At 51.7% G+C, this 25,252-nt stretch overlaps 10 protein-coding genes across 10 annotated transcripts; 2 read left to right on the top strand and 8 right to left on the bottom strand.

The window, feature by feature from the left end:
* Positions 1-416: 416 nt before the first annotated feature.
* BU26DRAFT_504725 (uncharacterized protein) lies at positions 417-1,465 on the bottom strand (the record flags this gene model as incomplete). Its single annotated transcript, XM_033826793.1, has 4 exons — positions 417-441; positions 493-1,197; positions 1,258-1,344; positions 1,398-1,465. 4 exons carry the CDS (start codon positions 1,463-1,465, stop codon positions 417-419), a joined length of 885 nt encoding a protein of 294 aa, XP_033685396.1.
* A 2,155-nt stretch (positions 1,466-3,620) lies between these two features.
* BU26DRAFT_550533 (uncharacterized protein) lies at positions 3,621-5,332 on the top strand (the record flags this gene model as incomplete). The annotated part of the gene is made up of 2 exons (XM_033832060.1): positions 3,621-4,326; positions 4,383-5,332. Exons 1-2 carry the CDS (start codon positions 4,035-4,037, stop codon positions 5,330-5,332), a joined length of 1,242 nt encoding a protein of 413 aa, XP_033685395.1. The 5' UTR covers positions 3,621-4,034.
* A 4,841-nt stretch (positions 5,333-10,173) lies between these two features.
* Positions 10,174-11,040, bottom strand: BU26DRAFT_387166 (uncharacterized protein; the record flags this gene model as incomplete). The annotated part of the gene is made up of 1 exon (XM_033822656.1): positions 10,174-11,040. A coding segment is annotated over one exon (867 nt), but the record flags the coding sequence as incomplete, so codon positions are not given.
* A 658-nt stretch (positions 11,041-11,698) lies between these two features.
* BU26DRAFT_604555 (uncharacterized protein) lies at positions 11,699-12,706 on the bottom strand (the record flags this gene model as incomplete). Its single annotated transcript, XM_033835534.1, has 1 exon — positions 11,699-12,706. One exon carries the CDS (start codon positions 12,704-12,706, stop codon positions 11,699-11,701), a length of 1,008 nt encoding a protein of 335 aa, XP_033685393.1.
* A 507-nt stretch (positions 12,707-13,213) lies between these two features.
* On the bottom strand, positions 13,214-14,691 carry BU26DRAFT_300824 (Clavaminate synthase-like protein). The gene is made up of 3 exons (XM_033821779.1): positions 14,457-14,691; positions 14,054-14,411; positions 13,214-14,002 (listed from the first exon to the last, which is right to left on the bottom strand). Exons 1-3 carry the CDS (start codon positions 14,595-14,597, stop codon positions 13,272-13,274), a joined length of 1,230 nt encoding a protein of 409 aa, XP_033685392.1. The 5' UTR covers positions 14,598-14,691; the 3' UTR covers positions 13,214-13,271.
* Positions 14,692-15,029: 338 nt separating this feature from the next.
* BU26DRAFT_530706 (MFS general substrate transporter) lies at positions 15,030-16,581 on the top strand (the record flags this gene model as incomplete). The annotated part of the gene is made up of 3 exons (XM_033830978.1): positions 15,030-15,163; positions 15,218-15,857; positions 15,907-16,581. The coding sequence occupies 3 exons, from the start codon at positions 15,030-15,032 to the stop codon at positions 16,579-16,581; spliced, it is 1,449 nt and encodes a 482-aa protein (XP_033685391.1).
* Positions 16,582-17,017: 436 nt separating this feature from the next.
* BU26DRAFT_424670 (uncharacterized protein) lies at positions 17,018-17,809 on the bottom strand (the record flags this gene model as incomplete). The annotated part of the gene is made up of 1 exon (XM_033823580.1): positions 17,018-17,809. The coding sequence occupies one exon, from the start codon at positions 17,807-17,809 to the stop codon at positions 17,018-17,020; it is 792 nt and encodes a 263-aa protein (XP_033685390.1).
* An 856-nt stretch (positions 17,810-18,665) lies between these two features.
* On the bottom strand, positions 18,666-19,341 carry BU26DRAFT_564239 (uncharacterized protein; the record flags this gene model as incomplete). Its single annotated transcript, XM_033833268.1, has 2 exons — positions 18,666-19,162; positions 19,212-19,341. 2 exons carry the CDS (start codon positions 19,339-19,341, stop codon positions 18,666-18,668), a joined length of 627 nt encoding a protein of 208 aa, XP_033685389.1.
* A 688-nt stretch (positions 19,342-20,029) lies between these two features.
* On the bottom strand, positions 20,030-21,212 carry BU26DRAFT_594219 (uncharacterized protein). The gene has a single exon (XM_033834898.1). The coding sequence runs from the start codon at positions 21,178-21,180 to the stop codon at positions 20,095-20,097; it is 1,086 nt and encodes a 361-aa protein (XP_033685388.1). The 5' UTR covers positions 21,181-21,212; the 3' UTR covers positions 20,030-20,094.
* Positions 21,213-22,789: 1,577 nt separating this feature from the next.
* Positions 22,790-24,992, bottom strand: BU26DRAFT_300785 (peptidase S10, serine carboxypeptidase). The gene is made up of 5 exons (XM_033821778.1): positions 24,429-24,992; positions 24,323-24,380; positions 23,983-24,271; positions 23,797-23,930; positions 22,790-23,747 (listed from the first exon to the last, which is right to left on the bottom strand). Exons 1-5 carry the CDS (start codon positions 24,708-24,710, stop codon positions 22,900-22,902), a joined length of 1,611 nt encoding a protein of 536 aa, XP_033685387.1. The 5' UTR covers positions 24,711-24,992; the 3' UTR covers positions 22,790-22,899.
* Positions 24,993-25,252: the final 260 nt, after the last annotated feature.

Here is a 25,252-nt window from a genome sequence, read left to right as displayed (position 1 = left end):
AAAGTTAGTTAAATATGTATAGCTTTTTAATTACGTAATATATCTTAGTATAACTTTAGTAGTAGGTGTAATATACTATTAAGAATATATATATAAATTTTTATAGAAAAATATTAAAGTTGCGCTTAGTTATTTAAGAAAAACGAGTTAATTTTCGTTAATTTTTCTTGCCAAGAAATCGTAGAGAGTTTGCACGTGTAAGGCTTTCGCCTATAAAGTACGTTATAGTATTTAAGAGAGAGGTTATTATATATTTTACTTAATAAGTTAGGTTAGGTTTAAGCCTAAAAAGCTTCTAGTTCTAGAGAGCTCTCTAGAGAGCTCTATTTACTCTACCTACGTCTACTCTTCTTTCTGTCTCTCTATAGCTAATTAGGAAATAGAGCTTATATCTCTAATAGGCCTAGGGGAGTTACCTAATTAGAGACACTAGCTTTCCCTCTAATATAGGGGGAAGCGTTACTATAGTATAGCTACGTATTCTGTTCTTACCTGTAAAATGCAGCCTCGAGTTTAAATTCGATGTGGTCCCGATACCAGGGGTTTCTATGTCTCGCTGAGATTTTAAACCCTGCTGCCCTCATTTGATATAATTCTGGCACAACAGCATCAAGAAGTTTCTGGGCCACGCTGCTCAAGTCACTGCAAGCAACAAGATGGATCTTCAGCCCTTTCAGATGTTTCAGCCTCCGTATTGGCTGTAGGGTGTTAGCCACCATGGGGTAGATGTCCTTGGCTGTTCTTGAAGCGTCCTCAGCCATTTTATAAACGTCGTCTGTCTCGGTGATCCAAACCTCCAGACGCCGGATGTAGTCCGAAGGAGCGCAGAGGACCGCGCTGTCAAGCGGACCTTGATGAAGAATGGGTCCTAGATCAGTCGCTCTGTGGATAGTCAATTGCACTCGCGCGTAGAATACCTCGGCGATCTCGCTGACAAACTGGATTCCCATGATGTTTACCGATAAAATAGGTAGGACATGCTGTTCCGAAATGGGAAATTGCAACGGGCCGGGCATGTCGGAAAGTGTGGGTACTTCCATCTCGTCGGGCGGAACGATATCGACAGGGGATTCTGGTTGACCGATGAGGAAGCCGTAGACAAGATCCCGCAGTTCGCGTGGTAGGGAAGCGAGGAGCAGAGGGCTGAATGCCCGGTGCCAGGAGTTGGAGTAGGTGTTGACCGCTTGGACAAATTCCCTGCTGCGGGTTAGCGCTTCCGACCGCGAGCAGCAGGAGAGAACCGTGAATATGACGTACCCGTTCAAGTCCCAGTATTGTTGGTTTATTCTTCTCTGAAGAGTTGGAAAATTCTCCGCCTTGATACGACGCATATTGCGCCATTTCCTACGGGGGATGTCAATTTGAGATCATTTTTGGTTGGAAGCGAGAGCGTTTACTCTACGACAGTCTGATACGAGGTTTGAAGCTCACTGTTAATCATTTGAGCGTCTGGTTGAGTAGACATGATGCAGAGTTGTGGGTGAATTCGTTGAGCGACGTTGGGAATGGGGTCTACTGTTGCACCCTCACGGGAATATTGTTAGGTGTGCCTCTAGGATTACACGCGAAGCGAGGATCTAGTCATGTGCTCAATAGGAAGTTAGTCTCTGGTTTCTTTGAAGGGGAGTTCCATACTCTTGGCGGGAGGGCCCCTATACCAAGCGATCCAACATCTGCCCTCGTTCTTCAACACCAGCAAAGCGCCTGGTACAATAGGTCTCATCCTTCAATCTTCATCCCTCTACATTCGGCTCTCTACCTTTAGCCCTCTGTCGCGGAGTTCGTTCACTTCTTCATTAATTATTAAATAGTAATCTCTTGAACCCTTCAGGAGGGTTTTCGTCATGGACACCAATTCTATGCTTGAGGCGTTCTGCTTTCTGTACCTGCCCGCAGGTGAGTAATGTCTTTCATAACTTGCACCCAATATCAACTGTTGCTTCCCTTGTGCTAGGCTGGTCACTCCATGACGCAGAGCTCCGGAACCAAGTGTATGACTTTTGTGTTGAAACCCGAGGCAAGGACGGACTAGTACTCGTATACCTAACCCAGAATGCCCAAGGCGTGCTCTACGGTCCATTTACTCAACCTGGCAGCATCGCTGCTACGAAGGGCTCGTGACGCGAGTTCCATACTTTTACGTAGGTATACCACCAACCCCGCGAGGAATACCAACCTGTTTACTATAGACGTAACGAAGTTTGCACCAATTCTGTAGACTACCAAGATTATTTCAACGTGGTATTCGATTTGTCGACTTTGAAATCTATTACGCTAGACGAGCAGAAGAATAAAACAGTGGCTGACGTCGCACGGGATCTGGGGCCAGGAGTAGAGGTTGGTCTGAATTAGGGGTATTTGGATGATGAGCTTCTCGACATTCGACCCATACTCCGCCTCGACTACATCGTTCCCGGCATTACTTGCAGGTATGTCTTGTACTCTAAGCGATTGAGTTGGGGAGAACGAGTGCCGCAAAGTCACCACTGAGTTGAATAACATCTTCTCAGATCATTATACGGAATGGTTGCCCTACGTTATCGAAAATTTCGAAGTTAGCGGGATCGTCGTTAGCAAAGTCTCCCAAGTCATCCAGGTTCAGTGCATTGATGGATGGCTGCAACCGCTCCCGGCAGAATACTTTGACAATTTCCCTGAGCTTTGAGGTTCCTTGGACGTCGTCGGTATTCGCATTGACGGATGTTTCGACGTTGTGAGAATGGGCCAGGCGACCTCGGGAGACCTCGTGAGGGTGGTGTGAAATAAGACGGATGGCACGATTAGACGGGTATAGGCTGAGTGGGGGACGCCCTATGCAGGTTCTGGGAGGCCACGAAGCCGGCAAGCAGACCACAACCTTCTACCTTTTGGTCGGCCAGGTTTCGGGCTCACAAGGACGCTCGTAACATTGTTAGTGCCTTCTATCTCCTCTTTAAAACAGGTCGCACTGGTCGGCACGGAGGTCCCCACATACTTAAGGGACGTATGGGTTTTGCCCTTGACGTGCGGATATCTTACTTCTGTTTCGAAATAACACATAGGGGGTGGAATTTTAAAAAACAAGCTGTTCGGACCTGGCGGGGTGACGAGAGCGATTTTAGAACTTTTAACCCCAAGGGAATAGGTAAAAGTCAAACTCTACCTAAAACCCATCAGCGGTTATGGGGAGTTGGCCCGTCGTCGGTCGTCGACTGTGAGCGCCTCGAGGTACGTACGACTCTCTTGGTGGGGCAACGGAAGCGTGCTTGCCTGTTTCCGGGCTAGGCATTCCAATGTCCGGCCTCGTACTCATGGTTGTATTACTCGATACGCTACACATATGAAAGCCGCGAAGATGAGGATGTTGGACGTGACGGCAGCCCGAACGTGGCGCGGCTTTCAGACCTAGCGCTAGTCCTAATTCGGTTAGAGCGAGACGTCTCAACTCCCCAAACCCACTTCCATCGTCACACTTCCTCGCGGCTTCTTCTTGCACATGCCAAACCTTAAGTGGTACCGTGACACAATTGTTTGCCTGCTCCTGCTCGGGAGATCACCACGCCCTTCGCCGCGGCATATTAATATTGCAGAAGGTCGCGAATTCGCTTAAACAACCACGTCGATATACCTGGTGACTATATTCTCTTCTAATTACCCTTCTGTCCTGTCCAATGTTATACTAACGAGCAATGGTAGCTTCTCTACGTTTCTGGCTTTATAGTTCGTTCACAAAAATAAGCGATGGCCGGCGGCGGACAATCTCTATCGCTCATGTGAAAACTTTGCAGCAGCTACATGATCTTAGCCGCGCGATGGAGGAATCGAGTAATCATTCTCCATGGGTGGGGTAGTAGAGAGTGAAACATGTGCGCCCAATCCACATTCACAGGCCGTTTAAGGTAGGGATAAAGCGCGATACTGCTGCGGTTTATCTTCGCCGATCCTTCCGCCACCCTAAAGTCAACTACCCACCGCCCGCTATAACAACTTCCGCTCGCCGAGGTATATCAGCACCGACATATCCCTTTTTCACCCTCGCCCATCATTCGCCCACTATGCGGCGAGGTGCACAACTGTCCGTCGGCGATATTAGCAGGCCTGAAAACCGCGTGCTGCGCGTGACCAACCTCCATTATGACGCGACAGATAATGACGTCCAAGCTCTCTTCGACGGTTATGGCCTCGTAGATTGGAAGCGAGACTACAATTCGATGAGCGGAAAGCCTTCCGTCGGTTATGTGCTCATGGCTACTTTTCAGGATGTCAACCGCGCCCAAAAAGAGCTGGACGGGAAGGAGCTCCTGGGTCGCGCTGTGCGAGTCTGGCGTGCAAAGGCGGGATTCCAGCGTAAGAAATCTGCTTAACGGGCTTATGTGAGCATTCGACTGACAACAGAGCGTTAGTGAACGAGTACGGCCTCTTGAATCACCCCCCGCCTGAGCTCTTTTCTTCAGCGCCGCTTGCCAGAACCAACTACCTCCCTCCGTATGTGGAAGACCAGGAGTCTCGCCCCATTTCACCATACACACCCCGCCGTCAGACACGTACGAGGTCGGAAGATCCCCAGAAGCGCGTTCTGCTTGTCAACAACCTGCACCCAGAAGCAAACGAAAGCGCCGTCAAGCTCTTCTTCAGCGACTACAATGTCATCGCCTTCAAGCGTAACTACAACCCCAAGACCCGCAAGCCGATGCCCCTCGGCTTTGTCCTCCTAGCCACTATCGACGAGCGAAATCGTGCAAAGAAGCAGCTGAATGGACAAAAACTTATGGGTCGGGCGGTTGAGATCGAATGGGGCAACAAGGGCATCAAGGTCAATGAGGCTGGCTTCGTACTGTATGATGCGGAGGCTACCCCCTCACCAGGTCGATCTGGCGGAGGACATGGGGATGCGGATACTGTCACTGCACCACACGTGTACGAGCCTACTTATACTGCACCCAGGCCCCAGAAGTTCCGGCACTGGACTGTGGGAGAATTGCCGGCGGCATCGTACCTTGAAGAAGTCCAGTACGCCGCCGAACCCGAACCTACCAACGACTTCCCGGAAGCGCCTCTCCTGCAGTGGGGAATAGCAGAGCCTAAAGAAACCGAAGATGGGCATGGCCGAAGTCCTTCTGTTGGCTGTCGCGATGGTGCCCAGCAGGCCCAGCATGCCTACCAGGCACAAGAGGTCTTCACGCAACCGCCTCCACGAGAGATTTTAGACCGGAGCATAGCTCAGGAGCAAGCGCAGTACATACCGAGACCCTGGAATATCGCCGGACATGACAGCATGGACAGGCGCGTCAACATAATCACGGAGCAAGACTGGTACTGGTGGTGGAAAGAGCAGGAGCAGAGGTATCGCTAGGTGCTCAATCCGGCATGCCGATCTTCTTCGTTTCTTTTACTATTTCTAGAGATGAGCTGCTTCAAACGCAATGGAACACAGCCATTGATAGACAAGGTAGGGAATGAATAATGCACTAAAGATGAAATTGAGTCTCAGCATGCTTCGTCGACGATTAAGGTGAGCATAGCTTGACGTATGCGTTTGTTGGTCGACAAATAGAGTCCTTCGTTCGAGGCAATTTCAGGGCCAGGAAACCAAGCTTTCAAGTCGGTAGGAAGCACTCACGGTTAGTGTGCGTTTGTTGTTCCCAGGTCGTAATGTTAAGCTCTTCACCATTGACCTCTGCGACCGACATCCGACGCTCACAGGAAAGAGTGGGTAGACCGCTAGTCTGCCCTAGCACTTTACTCGCCACCACAAGCGCCAGCGCCTCCGTACAGTCTCTTGAAGGCCTACGGTGTGCACAATCTCTGCTGCCCCAACCAGATGCTGTTACTATTGACGACCAGGTCTGTCAGTCGTATTCGCGGACCGCCTGTCGTATTCACGGACCGTCAGCAGCTGAGCAAGGAAGAGGATGAAGGAGACCTTGGAAATTCTACAGAAGAGACGACCGATAGGAACCTTAGAGCTGGCACGAAAAGATCTCGGGACACATGTAGCAGCATCCTAACTTGGCTTGCGTACCTCGGTGTGCAGAAGGCCCTAATCTGCTGAGACTGTCTTCGAAACTAAGCTCCTGGCAGTATGGCTGAAATATACCGGTGTTGGCGATTGCATCCCTTTTTTCTCCCCCAAGGCCTTAGGAGATAGGGTCACGTGAGTTGACATACCGAGGTCGTGAAGCGCACACGTGTGCCCGGGTAATACTAGAAAGGCGGAAAATCAACATCTAGTACTAAACCGGACATAAAAATAGGGCTACTTGCCCAACGCGCCAAGGGGTTCTACCCCTTAGCCCTGGACAGCTCAACGCCAAAGACTAGCTCAACGCTAAATTTGTATACGAGATGGTTAACAATTATAAATTAAAGCTAAACTATCTAGAGTAACGCGATTTTTACATAAAATTAGCCTGCGATTTATTTCTAAATATATTCTAAGGCGCTAACTAGCCGCCTCTAGAGCTCTAGTAGTTATTAGCAGTGCCCTAAAGGTTCTACTTGTAGCGCTTTACTACCTTTCTAGCTACCTTCTACGTATTAGCTTTAACTCTAGCGTTAACTATAGCGCGTGCTTTTACTATAGTTAGAACGCCTCTCTTCTATATATGCTACTAAGAGGTACTTTAGTACTACTTACGCGCCTATGCTACTATAGTAATTTTATAAAGCTTATTAGTATAGACTTAGTAGAGGTTAGCTATTACTAACGCGCACACTAGAAAGCGCTTAACCTAGTAGATATTAAGCTTTCTCTACCTTAACTAGTTGCGAATTATAGTAAGCTTGCGCTTATAGTAGTAATAGCTTATATAGTTACTAGATCTAGGTATAGATAGTAGTAGTAGTAGTAGTAGCGTAGAAGTACGCGGTAGCTATAGGCGTATCTTCTAAAGTATAATTTCTAGATTCTACAGCTAAATGCCTACCTTCTTCTACGCTAAGAGAATAATGCTAGGTCTAAAAGTTACCTTACGTATACTTTAGATTACGTTAAAAAACTTAAGTTTATTAAAATTAGTATAACTAGTACGCGTAGCTTACTTAACTACTACTTTATAATAGTACTTAAATAGTAAAAAGTATACTATATTAAGTAGCTAGAGATTATAAGAGATATAGAGAGATAGTATAAAGTAGATAATTTTCTTCTTATCTACGTAATTAAGAAATTTCTTAGTAGAATAGAAGCTAAATCTATTAAATATAAGTAGCCTCTAGGTACCTTTTTAACGCTTACCTAACTAGAGATTAAAGTGTTTAAGCTACTTCTATAAGAGCTTATTATTAGCGTAGCTAGAGAAGAATAATCTAACGCTATAGTTATTAGAAAGCGCGCTATAGGTATACTACTTTTTTAAGGTAAATACTATCTTAGGTAATTAAGAGAGATAGTAGAGCGACGCTGTTAGTACTAATTACTTTAATTAAGGTTATATAATTATAGTTAGTATTACTTACGCTACTTTACTACTACTTCTAGTTAAATATAATAATCTACTATAAGCCTCTATAGCTAATTTAAAAGCTAGTTTTATCTATATTATAGTAATCTAAGTTCTAAATTCTAAACTCTACTATAACCTCTTATAGCGCGCGAAAATAGGCGCTATATACTTGCTTAGAGTTCTAAGCTACTTAATTAATTTTCTAATATTTCTACTTAACGTAGTAATAATCTAGATTACGTTTAAGCTACTAGGTAATAAAGTGCGCGCTAAGTTTTAGAGCTCTACTAGATAAATTAGTAAAGTTAAGAATGCGTTAGATAGCTAATTATAGCTATAGAAATAAGATAGACATGCCTAAATTATTATAGCGCTTAATATACTATCTAAGCGCAAGCTTCTACTTAGCGTTAAGCCTTTAGTTTGTGCTAGGGCGGTCTATTTTGCTCTATTAGCCCTTAAAGCGTTGTCGAAGGCGGTTGTATAGGACAATAAAATCGCGCGCTAGCTTGCTTAAATTTGGCTTAATTTAGCCATTAGTATGCTCTAAAGCCTTCTAAATACGCTTCTCTACGTCGTCGTACGCGCTATATCTACCTGCCATCACGTTATGTGGAAAAATCGCGTGTTAAATATGATGAGGGGATGAAATTTGGCGTTAAGCTGGTCTTTGGCGTTGAGCTGTCCAGGGCCAAGGGGTGGAACCCCTTGGCGCGTTGGGCAAGTATTCGTAGGAACGCGGCTCTGTTTACATTGGGTTTCGTACTGGAAATTCGCCCCTAAAATGCTTAAACCATCAGTCCCGCCTGCATTGAAGGGGCATGGGTGCTCGCATGGCTAACCTAAAATAGTATCACAGTCTGACCAATTGTTCGGATGGGGCGCAGTCGCGCTAGCCGTGGCGTCTGAGTAATACGAGGCGTAGCTGTCAGCAAGCCGGGACATGAAAAGTACAAGTAGGTCGGCCTAGTCTCACAGCACCATGATGAGTTCTCACGATTTCCTCTCGATACCAAACCCGTCCCACGCTCACATATTCTCCAACCATAAAATGCATATGCTCGACATCTTTGGCGCGGTCTTGACTGCTACCGTAGCTCCTCTCGTCGTCACGCTTGCGATCGGCACGAAGATTGTTTATTTTGTTCCACTGCTGGTGAAATGGAAGTTTGCGCAGGAGGTCGGGCCTAAGGGTTTGGAGCTGGTGGCTAATGAGGTAGTAGAACCATTGGGTACATGATCAACCCCGACTAGGGTGCTTGCAGATGGCTGACGTGATGCCCGCAATAGAAGTCTAGGCTCGACGGTAATGCGCAAACGGAGGATTAAGTAGTTGGTGTGGGGAAGGAGGCCTTTAGCCTTCAGTGCAAGCAACAGGTCGCACTTTGAGTCGCACATGAGAACCAGGCAACCGGCGCTCTAGCTTTGAGGCCCACCTCGTCCAATCGAGAGCATTCCTTGAAACCGGTGTCAAAGCAAGGACGAGCATGGAGATCGCAAGGCCCACATGGGGAGCACAATGCACCATTGTTCAAATCTCTCTTTTTGTCGCTATGGGTGCGCGGCGCAGATACAACCAGGCGGATCTGAAGAGGCTTAGTGCATGATAGACAAAGAGTTGAAGCTTAGCACAATCAGCGCATTAGGGAACACTTTTTAAGTCCAAAATCCAGCAACAGGCTAGTCCTCGAGCCACCTGCACATCCCCCCATCACTAGCAGCACTACAAGCCATGATGTCCATATCCATTATGTGGCCCTTACATATAAATCAATGCCCAGATTATATAATGAGGAGCTATGCTCAGTTACCGCCCACGTATTTGCCAGAATACATACCAAGAAACCTTCGGGTGAGAGGCAAAGGTGGAGAGCGGCGACAAAGCCACGTGCGGAGGTCTCTATTGACTCAGAAGAAGCATGGCGGGTGGGTACAACTGGCAACATAGATTCCCTAGACATGTTGGTCCTGTCTATTGAATCAGTGTCAGCACAGGGCATCCCCGAATCGTCAACCATACGGGCGCACTATGTCTAGCGGGAAAACGGCCGCTCAAACACGACCAGTGTTATCTGAATCAGCACCAGCAGAAGAACCGTAGCAGGAACAAGGAAAGTTGCTAAACAATCGTGCAGCGAACCGGGTATTCAGTGCCGGGAAATCGGTCCTTGGCTTCGGGACTCTAGATCCTTCGAAGTCTGCGGTCGAACTATGGCTTAGGGATTTAGACGTCTTTCTTGCACCACTAATAAGCCGTCCACATGCGATTGCAAGAGGTGCTTCCTGCTTAGATGATTCTTTCGCCTGCTTCGATCTCGGCGTTGATAAGTTTACCCTGCAAGAGCGCAAGATGTACGTAATGCGTCTATACCTTCATGTTAAGTTACGGCGAGCAGGACTTGGAAAGATGGCTTGTCAGTTCTAAAACTCATTTTATAGTTGTATACTCAATGCGTTTTCCTTCTCTACCCCCCTCGCCCTAACGCTCTTTCTGTGACCGAGATGGCGTAGAGAAGTAGCAATCCCGGGTAGCATGAGTCCCAGCATTCCTCCAGCGCTGCGGATCGGGAGACATGACGCACCCTTCACAAGGCACCACTAACGAGTGAGGCGAACTCGAAAAGTAGCACTCCTCCGTAGTATGCGTATGCGCATTCTTCCACTTCTTCGGGTCGGGGGAACCAACGCAGTCCTGGCACGGCACCACAACCACCGAACTCCCCGACGGCGTCCGCTTGTGCATCGCGCCACATTTCTCTGTCTTGTGCGTGTGCGCGAAGCGACTCCGGTCTGAGTTCGCGGCGCACTCTGTGCAGGAGACAGCCGCGCTGCACTGCGCGAACATGTGCGAGGTGGAATCGCACTTGGTGCAGAAGGTGGTGATGCCTTGTGTGGGTGCGGGATGGGATTGGAGGAGGGATTTGAGGCTGGCGACTTCGGAGCGGTTGTGGGCCACCCTCCAGAAGTCGGATCCTGCGACGTGGTCGGCGGTGAGGAGGAAAGCGGCGATCGTGGTGAGGGCGATGTCGTTGCCAGCGGTATGGAGGTACTCTTCCTGGATGGCGAATTCGGCCAGGAGATCCTTCAAGCTGAGAAGACGACTTTCGGGAACGAGGCCAAGCTCGGTAGCCATAGCTTGTGTATCGAGCGCAGTCGCGATAACACCAAGCTCATTCAGATCAACACCAAGATGTTCCTTCATTGAGTCAACATCATTATCCACCGCATGTCCTATAAATATAACAGGCCTCAACGACCCATCCCCTCTCGAGTGCGAGAAGGAATCCAGCAGAAGCCGCCGCGCCTCTTCCATCGTAACAAATTTCGTAGCCCCGAATTCGAAGCGGTCGGGATGGCCCGCGCATTTCTTCCCGTTGACCATATGCGCATTCTTCATGATGCGCGCGTGATGGACTTGCATGCTTGCCAGCGCCGTCCAGGGGCTTCCGACTCGAGAAAGCGAGAGGGTGTCGATAATCGAGATACCCAGCTCGGTGACCGCCTTGCAGCCGCGCTCGAACCACTCTGTGTCAAGGCCAACGATAACGGCATCGTCAAGCGTGTGCGGGGCGTTCTCGAGTTGCGCTCCCCCGAGAAAATGAGCGAGGACATCCACCTGGCGGAATCCCTGCTCCGAAAAGCGGTATTTGAGGTAGACGGGCAGGGGAAGAAGAGACATGTTTGCTTTCCGGCGGCGAATTGTTTGCGGCGTTTGAGGGCCGGCGCAAAATTCTTTCGTGTTCAGTAGGGGGAGGGAATTCGGGCGGACCGTCTAGATGAAGTACGTTTGTAGTTTTTGGAGGTGTGCCTGCCCAGGTGCACAATAGCCATTGTGGGTACAGGCCACAAAGCAAAAGGCAGCAGTTGAGGTGGGAGAGGCCATCATTGTGAACGCCAGAATAAGATCCCATGCAGTTTCGTGGGTGTGCTTTATCTTTTGGAGCCATTTAAATTTGCGGTTCATGGAGAAAGCATGTGGAAGTGCCTTGGGGGAGGAAACACAGAGTCGAAATGGGGTCGAGTAAAGATGGATATCTAGGATGGGTTCACACAAATGTCCTCTTCTGGAAATTTGTTCGCTAAAAGCGACGCTATTACGATTGGTTGAAGCAGAGCTTCATTCCTGGTAGAGGCTGAGCCAGGACTAGGCAGCAGAGGAATGCGAACCAGCGCCGCGCAAGTGCAAACCAAATCCGTAGTTAAAGACCTCGAAATCCCGCCATCACTTCCCGTCACCAGTTACGACCACGCGCCGCGCCCCGGTTACACCCAACCTAGAAGTGGAAAATGCACAAGCCCTCCTTATGCGTCGCAGCATTCGCGCGTCGCCATGTCGAATCCGATCGCAAGCACTTGCTGCAAACGAAGTCCTTCTCCTGGCACTGCACAAAGACATGCGCCCAGTTACTGCACCGATAGCAGTACGTCGTGGTTCCGAATGGAGGTGCAGGTGTCGGACGCTGCATAAGCCAGTTGATCACGTGCTGGGCAGGTTTCGACGACGACGGCCCCGACTGGCCCGGCTTCGCCCTCGGATTTTGCAGCGACTCATAGACCTCTTTCCTCAACGCTGATAGAAAGGCGACCATGGTGATATAGGCAGCGGCGTTTCCGCTGTTGCCATGGTCGTGTGGCAATATGCGGAATTGGTGAAGAAGGTATTCGATGGACGGGTACTGAGAGGAGGTGATTCTGGCTTGCGTAGCGATGACCTGCGCATCGAGCATTGCCGCGGTGGTGCTTATGTTTGCCGGATCGAAATCAAAGTCCTTGCGGGTCTTGCTCAGGCTGTGATTGTCGCCAAACGAAAGACAGATGATCGGCCGAAAACCAAGCCCAGGGTTTTTCTCATCGATTGGCTGGTGCCAAATCTCATGGAGCATGTCAAGCGCTTCCTCATGGCTGACAAACACAGAGGTTCCGAAGTGGAACGCGTCTGGGTCACCCGGGCCGGCTGGGAGGTGAGCGCCCCGTCGCAGGCGAAGGTGCATGAACCAGACGTGCTTGAGGAGGTCTTCCGCGTGTGGCCCGGGAAAGACGGGCTGACCGTCGTTGACCTGCTTCCTGTCGAACGTGGCTATTCCAATCTCTGTCGGGGTGTGCGGCGGATGCTCCAGCCATTTTCGATGGATGGTAACGAGAACAGCGTCCCGCAGCAATGTATTGATGTCCGTCTGCACCCCGTTTGTCTGAAGGAAATGCTGTAATACGATTGTCTGCGAACGCTTGAGAAGCGTGTCGGGGAGCGCACTCCGTTTGCTAGTCGCAGGCTTGGGCAGCATTTCGTTTGATCGGCGAGCGCGGAGAGGCGTGGAGGATGGGGCAGAGGAGAGAGCGTTGTTGCCGGGAGACGCGAAGAATGGGAAAGAAAAAGATACGTATAGATTCCATGGTAGCAAAGAAAATCCTGCAGTGAAAACGCTATGACACCTTTTACTTGAATGGGCGCGAGTGACCCCCAGTGGCCAAATCTAGTGAGTGAAAGATCGGCGTTCGTTTCGCGGGGCTATCAGGGCCTTGTAAAGTTGGATGATGTGGTGGAAGTGGAAAGACCAGAATGGCGCGTCGAAACGAAACCTTGGAAGGTCATTGTGCTTGCTAATCATCGGTTACGCGGAAACACGCGAAGACATTCACGGTCAGATTCCCTAGATCCAAAGCCCCTAGGAAGATGTAACAGATACTCATTGCACGCGAGCTTATATGCGCAGGGCAAATTTCCTGGGATCTAGGGAGCCATGCTGTCAGACTTTCAGCGATTGACCCAAGCCTTATCAAGCTCAACGTGTTTCTGCATCATCGCACATCTCCACCAAACGACCGCTAAGCCAGGCTTTATTTCCCGGATCAAGCACCCACAGCGACCTCGCCCGTAGACACGTTCTGCACTTTCGGCGCCGGCTTTCCATTGTTACTCGGATGCTGCCATCTCGCGGCCCTCAACCTCTCCATAAAGTACTCACCCGCATTAACGCCCTTCTCCTCATCGCCCTCCACCCGACACGTAGGCACGATATCCAAAGTGGCCTCCCTGTTCGGGCTAAAGAAGAAGGGCATACTATAGCGTTCAGCGCCGCTTGTGTTTAGGACCCTGTGGACGGTAGACTTGAGAGCCCCGTTGGTGATGCGCGACAGGAAGTCGCCGACATTGACGACATACGTGCGCGGCTTAGGCGGTGCGTCGATCCATATCCCGTTCGCGTTCAGGACTTGCAGCGCCGCGATTTTCTCCTGCTGTACGAGTGTGAAGAACGAGTAGTCTGTGTGCGCACCGAGGCCAATATCCCGCGCGTCTTGTCGTTCCTGGGGCTGATAGTGTAGGATGCGGACTCCGACCATTGGGAAGCTTGTCGCGTCGTCAAAGTAGTGCTCGGGCAGGTCGAGGGCGAGGGCGAAAGCTTGCATGAGCTTCTGCGAGAAGGCTAGGACGCGAGTATAGTATTCGTACATCTGAGGTCGGAATTCGGGGTAGGCGGAGGGCCAGGAGTTGCGCTTCGGTGTGGATGGGTCTGGCTGGCGAGGCGCGTTTTGTTCCGGGTCGCATGGATCGTCGCCAATTGTGAAGGCCTCCTTCATATCTGCACATCTGGGTCAGTATGCCTTCCTCAAGGAGAATTGGAGATACTTGCCACCGCGTCCGGTACCCTCCATCTTCGTCTCAAAGAGCGGCTCGTAACCCCTCAGTGCGGCGCTCTTGTGCAGATGGACTTCCATCTTATCCTCAATCGGCATCGCAAAGAATTTCTTAACCGCTTGGAAGGTCTCCTCGATCACGTTGTCTGGGATGTCATGGTTCTCTGCGTAGAAGAAGCCTACGTCGCGACATGCCTTGCCAATGTCCAACGCAACCCGCTTACGATCTGCAAGCTTTGTGGAAAAGAGTCCGGATACGTCAACCACGGGAATAGATTCAAATGTTTCTTTCGCAGTGGTTCCGCGCAGGACAGGGCGCGATCCTCGTTTCCCACCTGCATGGTAGTAAACGTACTATGAGCGTTAGCGGCATCGTTTTCAGATTAGCTTCAATCGTACTTCTTGCTCCGGAACCGTCATCTCTAGCGCCTTGTTTAAAGGTATGCTGAGATAGCCTGCTGGCTTTGTCTTGTTTCGTCGCGAATTGATGTGTAGAAATTCGGAGCCGCGTATTGATATGCGTAGAGCGTTCATCTCCATGCCCCGCACGGCGATCGGCACTCTTATCAGTTTGCCGTCATGTCCACTACGGCAAACATCCGACGCCTCGAATCCCAGCCCGCGGGCTGTATGTATCCGTAGGTGTTGATGCCTGTCGATAATGGCGTTTATCAGGAACCTTGCAGCGGAGTTAGGCGAGCGCGATGAGCTTCCTGTAATGGGTCGATTATGGAAGCGCTGATATACTGCGCTTCATGGGCAGCTTCGAGACTTCTAGCACTCCCTCGCCTTTGGTTGTTGTTTGAGCCAGACTCTAATGACATGGTGACCGACAAAGAAACAAAGGCTGCAGCCGGACCTGCTCTTGCGGCAAAGCCGAGCATCGAGAAGGAGCTCGGAGATGCGAAAGCAACGGCGCAAGAGATTGGCATAGAAGTTGGCCACGTAGCGGGGTTGAAGGGAGCAGACAAGATGTTTGCATATGCAAGCGCAAGCCCGATTTCCATCGACGAAGAGATGAACAAGAGATTGGTGCGGAAGATTGATTGGCATATCCTCCCATGGCTGTGCCTGCTGTATGTCCTGCAGTATCTGGATAAGGGCGTGTAAGTAGTTGATGCTTCTTCAGTATCGCATCAGAAAACTCACGGGCTGCGCAGGATCTCCTACGCTGGCGTCATGGGCATTCAAACCGAGACTGGCCTCAGCTCTTCCCAGTTCACTTGGCTTGGTTCAATTTACTACGCCGGATATATCGTCGCCGCCCCCGTTCATAACCGCATGTTCCAGGCATATCCACCGTCGAAATGGATCGCATGCTGCGTAGTCGCTTGGGGGATCGTGCTCTCCTGTATGGCGGCGTGCGAGAACTTCGCGGGCCTGATGGTGCAACGGACTCTGCTCGGCGCGCTCGAAGCCTCCATCAACTGCGGGTTCAGTCTCATCACTGCGGCTTGGTACCGCAAGTATGAGCACGGCACTCGGACGGGCATCTGGTCGTCGTGCACCGGTTTTGCGAACATGATCGGTGGCCTCATCGCTTTCGGTTGTGTGAGCGGCCAGGCCAAGCATCCATCTGCGCTCTCTAGCTGGAAGATTTTGTCGCTCATCACTGGTCTGGTTTCTATCATCTTCGGAACATGCATGTGGCTCTTCATGGCGGCTTCGGCGGTCGAGGCTCGCTTCTTCACCGAAGATGAGAAGACGCTGGCGGTAGAACGGTTGCGCGACAACCACCAAGGCGCTGGATCGACGCAGTACAAGCGCTACCAGGCAAAGGAGGCTCTCTTGGATTGTAGGGTAAGTCGTTTTGTTCGTAAGAGCCTGCGGCGAAATTGACGCCTCGCAGACCTGGATGTACACCGTCTTCGTGCTCTCCTCTCAGATTCCAGCGGCCGGCCTTATCCTGCTTCAGTCCATCCTGATCAAGAGCTTGGGATTCACCACCAAAGAGACGTTGCTCTTGAACATCCCTCAAGGCTTCATCACCATCCTGTGTAACCTGTCTTTCGGCTCTCTTGCAGACATCACGAAACAGCGTTCTGGCTCGGCTATTGCGGCGGGCGTATTCTCGCTGTTCTGGGCCGCGCTGTATATGGGACTGGGGAACGTCAGCCCGTTTTACAAGAAGTATGGCCAGCTAGTCGCGTACTTCTTCATGAGCGGTTCCTGCTCGACATCGTGGTTTGTCGTCATCAGCATGATGTCGAGTAATGTTCTGGGCACCACGAAGAAGACGACGGTCAACTCGGTTGTCTTTCTGATCTTGGGCGTCGCATACTTCGTGGGGCCGCAGACTTTTAGAGACGCGCCGTACTATGCGCATGCGAAGACGTCGCTCATCGTGCTTTGGACGGTGTCCATCCTGGTGCTGGCCGCGTTCTATATGCTGAACAGGAGGGAGAACGGGCAGAGAGACGAGACGCAAGGGGAGAGGCGGGACGCAGACGAGAGGGGAACTGGGAATATTGAGTTCATGGACCTAACGGACAAGGAGAATAAGCTATTTAGGTACGTGTTGTGAGCGGGTGGAAGCGGTTAGGGCACACGGCCTGCTGGGGTTCGAAGGGATGGAAGGAATGTCGAGGCCCGGACTGCAGGTGGGTGAAATGTGGTGTCGGCGCTAGGCCCAACTCATAGTAGCGCATTCATCACCGCCGCTCTCGTCCCTCTACTACTTGCATCCCGTCCCATCCCATCCCATCCCATCTCCGGTGAGTCGACTGACGTCTCGATCCATCTTCTTCACCGCGCCCGGGCCTCGCCAAGGGCATGCCATCTTCCCAGCACCTGGCCATCCTCCCGGCTCACATCGGCCGACGGGGGCAGCTCATCCCCCGGGTGACTGCATGCGGCGGCTTGAGCTTGGGCCTGGGCTTGCCACTCTAGAGGGCTGGTGCGCATGGAGCGACGGCCTCGACTGACCGTTCGCCGTGTCGGTGTCGGCTCTTGTCACGCACTCAGCCTCCGCCAGGCTTCTTAAGCAGGCCTCCCAAAACGGCCGGATCAATCAATGCGGGCGCCGGTGCATCCACTCCACAGCGCACATACATGCTCCTCCAAATTGCGCCCACCGCCCGCTCCTCCGGCATGAACACAACCGTGTTGACGTATGTCTCGGTGGTGTTGTAGCAGCCCGCCATGTTGAACAGCTGCGCCTCGCAATTATCGTCTTTCCCGGCGAAGAACACGCCGCACCGCGCGTCAGCCGGCAAATCGACGCATGTCCCGCTCTTCCAACTGCTGGCGGGAGGCGGCAACGAGAGCTTTTGCACGAGCTCGCCGCGACAGTGCTTTGGACCGCCGTCGCCGGCGTACGAGAGCGCGAGGATAGGGAACTGTGGACTAGGTGGAGGTCTAGGTGTCGGGCCTGGTGTTTGCGGCGATTCCACCGGGCCAATGTAGCCCTCATCGACGGCGCTCGGGGTCGGCTGGGGGGTTGGTGTTTGTCCGATCATGCCTTCCTCCATCATCATACTCGGCGTAGGGGGCAGATAATACGTCGCAGCCCCTCCAGCGCCAACGGTTGCCGTTCCACTCAGAATATCGACGCGATCGAAGGCCGTGCCATTGATGCTGCTCCCTGCTCGCTGTTTCTCGAATTGTCCGTCTTTCGCGGCTTGCGCTATGGAGATCTGCACCAGCTTTTTCGGAGGCGCGCGTACTTCGACCGATGCCGCAAGCGAGATGGCGACTATGAAGATGAGCAATATGGACGAAGCGACGACGGCCACTCGACGCGATATCATCATTCGACTGTCACTGGGAAAGAGAAAGATGGGGAAATGTTGAAGCTCGAAAGGTTGAGGGTTGAAGGTCAACCGTCGACGCCAAGAGAGGTAAAGCGTCTGGTGTTTCATCACCGCCAGCACCTGAAACATGACAAGAACTAACGAGAGAAGCCACCATTCCACATCGCTTTACTTCATCAGCTTTTCCAAAGTACAAGCACACGATAATGAGGAAGATGACGAGACCGATAGCACCGCCAATCAAAATTCGAGAGAGCAGGGACATGCTATAAGAGCGCCTTTGTGATCCTGCTTCCGGCAACGGGGGATACAAGATAAGTGTAGGTGTTGGACTATGGATGCGCAGTGATGGCGAAGGTCTCTCGGACTGCTCTTCCGGGCTTGGAGAAGGCGGCAGTCGTCGATGCGCTTATACCGTGGTCAGCAGATCGGCACACTCCAGCGATATGGGACGTACTTCAATAATACAACCGGAGTCCTACGAGCAAGCGTGTTGTTATGCCTATCGAATTCGGGCTCTTATGCGAGGTTGCCAGCGGCCGGATGTCGAAAAGAGTTGGTTCTCCTGTGTTGTGATTGGGGTGTTGTTGACACTGAACCCTCACACAACTATTCTTGGAGGGCTTCCATTTGAACCTACCCAAGAGGCCTTGCCCATCCGCTATGCAAGGCGAAACGCCGCTGAAGGAAGTACAGCAGTAGGCAGGTCTGTTCCTCAAGCGTTGCACACAAGAATGCGGCGCAGTCAATTTCTATTCGCTTTGCCCAACGCCCAATTCAGCGGCGGGTACCTCTCGATTCCTGAAAATTGGCCCGCTTGTACGGAAGCATTATTTCAGAGGACACCATTCAGTTATTATCGGCGGATGCCGATCCCCCTCAATTTCTGGGCCCAACCTTGCTTGCTTTTCCCCGATCCAGAAGACACAAACTCTGGTAAGGACGATTCCGGTACTGACGAATATCGGTACTCTGACGCCTGTTGAAGCTCATCGCAGTCTGGATCCTGCTGTTTTGCCTTATACATGTTCTCTTGCCTGATAAGCCATCGATGGTACAGAACCAACCCACCAACAATCCCGATGACGATAAGGATCCCTAGAAAGATGCCTGCTATCGCAACGGCGGACAAGCGACGACGACTTTTCGAGGATTGGACGGGCTCAGAGGCAGGCATGTCTGTCGACGAGAAACTGAAAGTACTTGAAGCAACTTCGAGCACTGACACTGGGGGTGTCGATTTCGCTGACTGCGTGTCAGACCCTGTGATCGTTGCTGTTTTGAACGTGCTTGAATGTCTTGTCGTGCTAGCGCGTCTAGTCGTTTTGGCAGCTGCAGTTGATTTCGTGGATGCTGAGTCTGTCAGTGATCGACGAAGCAGGCCAATGCACGATGCTGGTACCTTTCGTCGAACGAGTAAACTCAGCCGCATCCATGGACGGAAGAATAAAGCCGTCTCCACTCTGTGACGTGGACTCCTGCGCGAGACTCACCGCGGCTGCGAACAGCGAAAGATAGGTAAAGGTGAGCATTCTGGCCTTGCAAAATCTGAGGGTAGGTGGACACGCTTGCGAGGACGGAGCTGGATTGCCTGGGCGTGCCCTGGATTTGAATCTGCACCAGCCTCTTCGTATTTGTCCGCAGCCGCAGCTACTGGCCTGGGGTGTCATGGCGCAGCCATGGCTAAGTATATTACTATCCGAGCGTCTCGATGTACGTATGCGGCGTAGGCACACAACGCACAACCATTCGCTCCTCGACATTCTCCCCGGGCGCTTAGGCACAGTCTCGGCTCAATCGCGATCATCTATCTGCAATCCACAAGCATGCGGCCGGTGGTCTTCACGGCACACCCGCGCCCCCAAGCCGGTGCCTTCCTCCACTAACGGCCCATCAGACTACTCGAACCTTGCATTACACAGGCAAATATGGTGTATTGGTAAGGAAATATGTCATTGCACATTTTGAATTGGGGTCAGAAAATCTGTGAGTGGGAGGTGAGATTGGGAAGTGTCAGAGCTGTTTGCGGGACATGATTGTCGCCGCATCCCAGGCCTCCAAGTTTATTACAAATTTTTTTAGATATAACACCAATTAGCGAGTAGGCCCATTCGTTCCAAGGATCCCTTATAGCAGGCTCAGATGCACATGTGCACCAATACCATCTTGCAAATACACCACGCCACTCATATCAGGTCTCGAAAATCCGTTGAGTAGCTAGGCCCATCATCGTTGCACCTCGCTCCGATCAATAAATACCGTAGAGTTGCTTCCCGACCCTACTTTTAATCGGACTCAGGGACAGACCGCTCCACCTCGTCCCTCAGCTCTTCCTTCTTCGGCTCTGGGGAGGCGCGTGGAAGTGGCTGATAGTTGTACACACACCTCTCTGTCATATGCGTGCGGCACGCCTTCTCCAGCTTCGCGTTCCCAGAATGTGCGCAAATCTCGCACCATACTTTGGCGAAGCACTGTGAACGAACATGGTTGATGCGGTCACAGCGCGTACAGTAGAGTCGGTAACCCCACGGGGGCGGAGGAAGCGACTTGTTAGTCTTCATAAGGTCCTCGACTACACACTGAATGTTACGGCTTCCGACAACTGCTGGTGGGCGTCCGAATGCCTCAGCGAGAGGGCGATGGCCGTACAGATCATTCTTCAACGACGACAGAATCGCAGTGATCATCGTGTATCCGGCATCGTTCCCCGCGGTATGCAGATTCTGCGGCGTAATATTGAAGTGCTCCACCAGATGTGGGAGACTAATGCTCGGACCCTTCGGACCAAGGATACCCGCCTGGCGCGCCAGCGTCTGAGTATCGATGACCTTGACGATAGTCCCCAGAGCTAACAAATCTAGACCAAACTTTTCCTTGACATGCTCGAACTTCTTGTCAGCATCGTGCGCCAGGAAGATGATCGGCTGTAACATTGTGCCATCCGCACTTGGCCGAACAAAAGTATTCACTAGCACATCCCGCGCCTCTTCGATGCACACGAACTTTGTTGTTCCGAAATGAAACACATCCGGATTTCCCGAACCATGGAAGTGGTTCAGCAGGTGCGCGTTCTCCATGACTCGCGCATGGGCGACACGAATTTCTCTTAGGATATTCTCTGCATGCACGGTGGGGAAGATGCCCGTGGGGTGCAGCTCAGCGATTCCAATCTCGGTAGTCGGATGCGGCTCCTTCTGCCACCACTCCAGGTTCAAGCAGACGATGGCACAATCGTTGAGGTGTAGGGGTGCGAAGGGGAAAGATGTGCCAAGGAAGTGGCGGAGGACATTGGTGTCTGTGTGCGTCGAGAGGAAGGCGTGCAGCTCAGCTTTGAGCGGGTCGGTGCCGACGAAGGGGGCTATGGAGTCCATGGTAATGTTGCTTTTAGTGATGTCGCTTTCGGTGCTCTGAAACAAATTGTTTGGTAGCGGAGCGACGGAAAGTGCAGAGTGCTCTTCGTCGTGGTCGTGTGTGGATTTGGCTTTGCTCTAGAGTTGGTTGTGTTCTCATATGGACGGGTGGTGGCGTATAAGAATTAGTGGGCGTGTGGTGTGAGAGGCTTTATAGGGCGGTACTCGCTGTGTGGCGTCACCATTCGTTCGAGGAACAAAACCCGCGCAATTCGAAAGCTCTTTTCACTCTAGAACCCTCCGGCATGAGGGGATGTAAGGAAGAGATGTATTTTTGGATTTTCACCCAACACTAACTACTCGCTCACAGCTCCTTTCGCGACGTAAATCCCGAAGATTCGTCTTAAACGAAGCTCGGCCATTGTTCAACCCTGGCACACCTTCGGGCCTGGAGGCACATACGCACTCCAGACTATACAGTTGAGCGTAGCGCTGCGGCTCCCAGATGGATCGATTAAAGTCATCATACGCATCCGGAAATTTCACGGGGCGGGTCGGGCGTGCCTAGTGTACCCTTAGCCTCCCGAGGTCCTTCACTACGTTAGGTTTGAGAGAGGTTATGGAGAGGGCAGCCTATGCAATGACATACCGCAACCAACATCCTTGATGCCGAGGTGCGCGCAGTTAACGAATAAATCAGTCGTCCTCTTGATGGACTCGCGCAGAAAAAGGTACTCGACGCGCACCAGATACTCGCCCGGCGGTGCAGTCATCGGGAACGTGACGGCCAACTGTATACGCCGTTAGTTCTCTTAGTCCCCTTAGACTGGTGTGGCAGATGCTATCCCCCTGTTCGTCGCCTCACTAGGAACCAATCAGGTCTTCGTCGACGTATTTCGCCCATGCTCCCCAACCTTGAACCAGCCTCCATCGCCATCCTAGTTGGCCAGCTCGTTCTCGCGTCCTGCCCAAACTGATGGGTCGAAGTATTAAACATCCAGTGCAAAAGCCTCCTGAAGAAGCTGTGGAGATCAAAGTATTGGAGCTCTAGATCGGGAATTCTTGGAGCATTCTTTTTAGACTGAGGGCCCCGGTGTCAGACCACTTTCTACGGGGACTATATCACTACCTCATGTCGACGTACGGCGGGCTTGTTCAATCAGCCGATACTCTCTAAATGCACTAACCCAATGCATCCAGTATTCAACTGGTGGCGACTTCACCTAGACCTTCACCGACACGCCGCAAAACCACCAGTCCTCCTGTGCCCAGAATTACGATTCGGATACTCCTGAGCCAATGACGCTGATGGGGCTGCAGGGAGAGCGGAAGTTGGCGGGGATGGGAAGGCGATGCATGTGCTGAGGTGGAAGCTCGGGGAGCCACGTGGGTCGTATCGGGGAAAAGGAGGGATAGCAGAGGTGTAGTGTTAATTGCAATAGAGTGTATTTGTGTGATCATGGACTGAATGAGCAGAGGGAGGTGCCGCAGGACTCGATGGGTTCGTTTGGGCCGAGTCATACGTGTGTGAAATTTCCGCCGGATTATGTGTGACTGTTGAGGAACGTGGGGTAAGTATGGACGAGGAAGCTAAGCATTCTGATAAAAGCGTTAGTCCCGATGACTGCCTTCGCGGTCTCATGCCAGTATAGCTTTTATTAGTGTTTGAAAGGAACCATGAAGTCATTGCACTTTACCATTTCCGTACATCATCCAAGAACACCAAATACTCCTCACTCATCAGCCCGACGTAACACTCGGTGTACTTGTCGGCGGCAGCGGCACAAAAGGCTCTGTATGCGTCGCCTCCGCCGTCCCATTCGTCCCATAATCATCCGTCACCACCATACTCCCGTCACTCAAGATAACATGATCCAGGGTTCTCCTGAAAATCTCCAGACTGGCCTCTGGCTGATAGTACGGGATCTCATGCCCAGCCTCATAGATCCTCGTGAATGAAAAGTTTCCATACTCACGGACCTCGCCGTACTCAACGCCGTCCACGACGAAGGGTACGTAGCCCGCGGCGCGGAAGCTCTCAGCGTTGGTGTAATTGACGGCGAGTGAGACGGCTTCGCCGCCAAACCAGTTGCAGATGTAGTCCGCATCACCGTAGATGAGCGAGACGCGGACACCATAGCCAAGGATCTCTTCAAGATCCTCGATAAAGTTTGGCCACACGAAGTCACCCGTGCTCGCGAACCCAGCAGAAACATTCCGTGCGTTCGTAGTCGTATAGTTGATATTCACGCCGAGAGCCTCCTGCGTGCTAGCCAGATTCAAAAAATACTCGAAGTAGTCCGGCGGTGTGGGATCGTCATACGGATGGCGGATATCGTAAACACCACGGCCGCCGTAGGCATAGTACGGCTCTTCGACCATGGAGCGGCAAAGGTTGGTGGCTTGTGAACAGGTGAGCTGGCCTTCCGGCGTTGAGCGATCGGATTGCTTGCAGTACTGGATTTGGTCGTAGCAGCCGTCAGGGACGTAGTAGGCCATCTTCATGAACGTATAGACGGTGTCGTTGATGGATTTGATACCGTAAGTGTTGTTTACGGCAAACTCGGGGTAGTACGGTGCTTGTATTTCTAGAGCGGGTTAGTGGGTGTAAGGGGAAAGGGGGAATGTGGGACTAACCCTCGTCAATGATGCCGTTAATTATACCGAGCGTGTCCATTTGGAGCTCAACACCGGGAACGGAGCCGTTGCGGATCGCCTCGTTTTGCTGGTAGAAGTAGTTGTAGAATCCTGGACCGTAATGACCTCCATAACTGCACATACAGTCAGCTCGGGTTCAAAGCCTAGTACAGTATCACCTCTTACCTCTCCGTCCAGAGATTGAAGGTAAAATTCGTGATGTCTGGATCTAACTGCGGCGATAGATCTAAGAACGCCTGGAGGATATGCCACGCACCAACAGCTGCAGCATCGGTCGTGTTTGCGCGATCAGGATCAACAAGTGAGTAGCGACCCTCCGCATCGGTTTCCGTGGTTTCGTAGGAGAAGCCTACGCCGACCGGTTGTGAGAGGTAGAGCATGTTGGAGGCTTCGTTCCACGAGTACGGGTTCCACTGCGTCGTGAGGTTCTCGGTGACATTGCAAGGTCCATGTTCTAAGTATTGTTAGTATGCATCGTGTGACGTTCGAAAGCCAATGGGAGCACCTTGAAAAAGGCCGATCAAAGAGTCAGAGCCCGGACCGCCATTCAACCAAAGGGTCAACTGCATGCCCATTAGAAAACACTTGAACTCAAGACCGAGACCGCTTACAGGCTTGTCGCTGGGGTTCTCCCGCGCCTCAAAGAACCAGAAGAACATATTCGTTGTCTCGTCCAAGCTGATATACCCCGCATAATCATCCACGCCCTCTTTCGTCTCGCAGATGCCTACTTTCCCAGGCTGCTTGAACCGAATGCTCGCGCCCTGCGGTGATGTAATCGTCATGACGCCCGTGGGATCCTTCGGAATGCCTCTCTCCTCAAGCGTCAGCTTTCGCGCCACCGCTGTCGCAACCGCACCTAAAGCCGCCAAAAGCCTCGTAATTGGCGCCATGATGAAAGCTTAATCGTAGAACAAGCAGCGACAAGCGACAGCTACCTCTGGGCAGCAGTAGCAGCAGCAGAACCGGCAGGCTTTTATACCTGTTCTTCCCGCGGCACAGCCGCGCACAGCATTTCTCATAGCTCACCCATGTTCCCCGCTCGAGAGAAAACATGCCGTCAACAGGCAGTTACTCTGCGCTGTTTACCGGGCTGTGGGATGCTCGTTAAGCCTCGAATAGGCAACTGCCTGGTGTTCCTGAGCCAGGGCCGGCGGCCGCTATTGGAGGAGGACGGTTATCAGTAGATCCATGGGGTTGGGTGATCGCATGGCGGTGCATGAGATGTGATATTGGGCCGCTTAGCTGCTAAGCCGGGAGAGGTGCCGGGAGAGGTGCCGGGTGCGAGGTTGTGAAACGGCGCCGTTTTCGTGGCGGCGTTTCGCGCAGATGGTGTGCTTTGGTTTGAGCGACGTGCAATTCCTTCAAAACATGCCAATGTTGCGGCTTCGGGCTGGGGGGTAGCGGCCGCAAAGGGCGTAAGAGATGTTCGAGG

Source organism: Trematosphaeria pertusa (genome assembly GCF_010094035.1).
Source record: "Trematosphaeria pertusa strain CBS 122368 unplaced genomic scaffold BU26scaffold_6, whole genome shotgun sequence".
NCBI classification, from domain to species: Eukaryota; Fungi; Ascomycota; class Dothideomycetes; order Pleosporales; family Trematosphaeriaceae; genus Trematosphaeria; species Trematosphaeria pertusa.
This window is presented reverse-complemented; position numbering and strand designations above follow the sequence as displayed.

What these genes read in the sequence shown, in the direction of transcription:
- BU26DRAFT_300824 (XM_033821779.1), bottom strand. Translation starts at nt 14,597, where the DNA reads ATGGAGATGAACGCTCTACGCATATCAATACGCGGCTCCGAATTTCTA. An exon ending in TGACGGTTCCGGAGCAAGAA is followed by an intron (nt 14,412 to 14,456) that starts GTACGATTGAAG and finishes TAACGCTCATAG; the next exon opens with TACGTTTACTACCATGCAGG. An exon ending in GGAGGGTACCGGACGCGGTG is followed by an intron (nt 14,003 to 14,053) that starts GCAAGTATCTCC and finishes CCAGATGTGCAG; the next exon opens with ATATGAAGGAGGCCTTCACA.
- BU26DRAFT_594219 (XM_033834898.1), bottom strand. Translation starts at nt 21,180, where the DNA reads ATGGACTCCATAGCCCCCTTCGTCGGCACCGACCCGCTCAAAGCTGAG.
- BU26DRAFT_300785 (XM_033821778.1), bottom strand. Translation starts at nt 24,710, where the DNA reads ATGGCGCCAATTACGAGGCTTTTGGCGGCTTTAGGTGCGGTTGCGACA. An exon ending in TTCAATCTCTGGACGGAGAG is followed by an intron (nt 23,931 to 23,982) that starts GTAAGAGGTGAT and finishes CTGTATGTGCAG; the next exon opens with TTATGGAGGTCATTACGGTC. An exon ending in TAACGGCATCATTGACGAGG is followed by an intron (nt 23,748 to 23,796) that starts GTTAGTCCCACA and finishes AACCCGCTCTAG; the next exon opens with AAATACAAGCACCGTACTAC.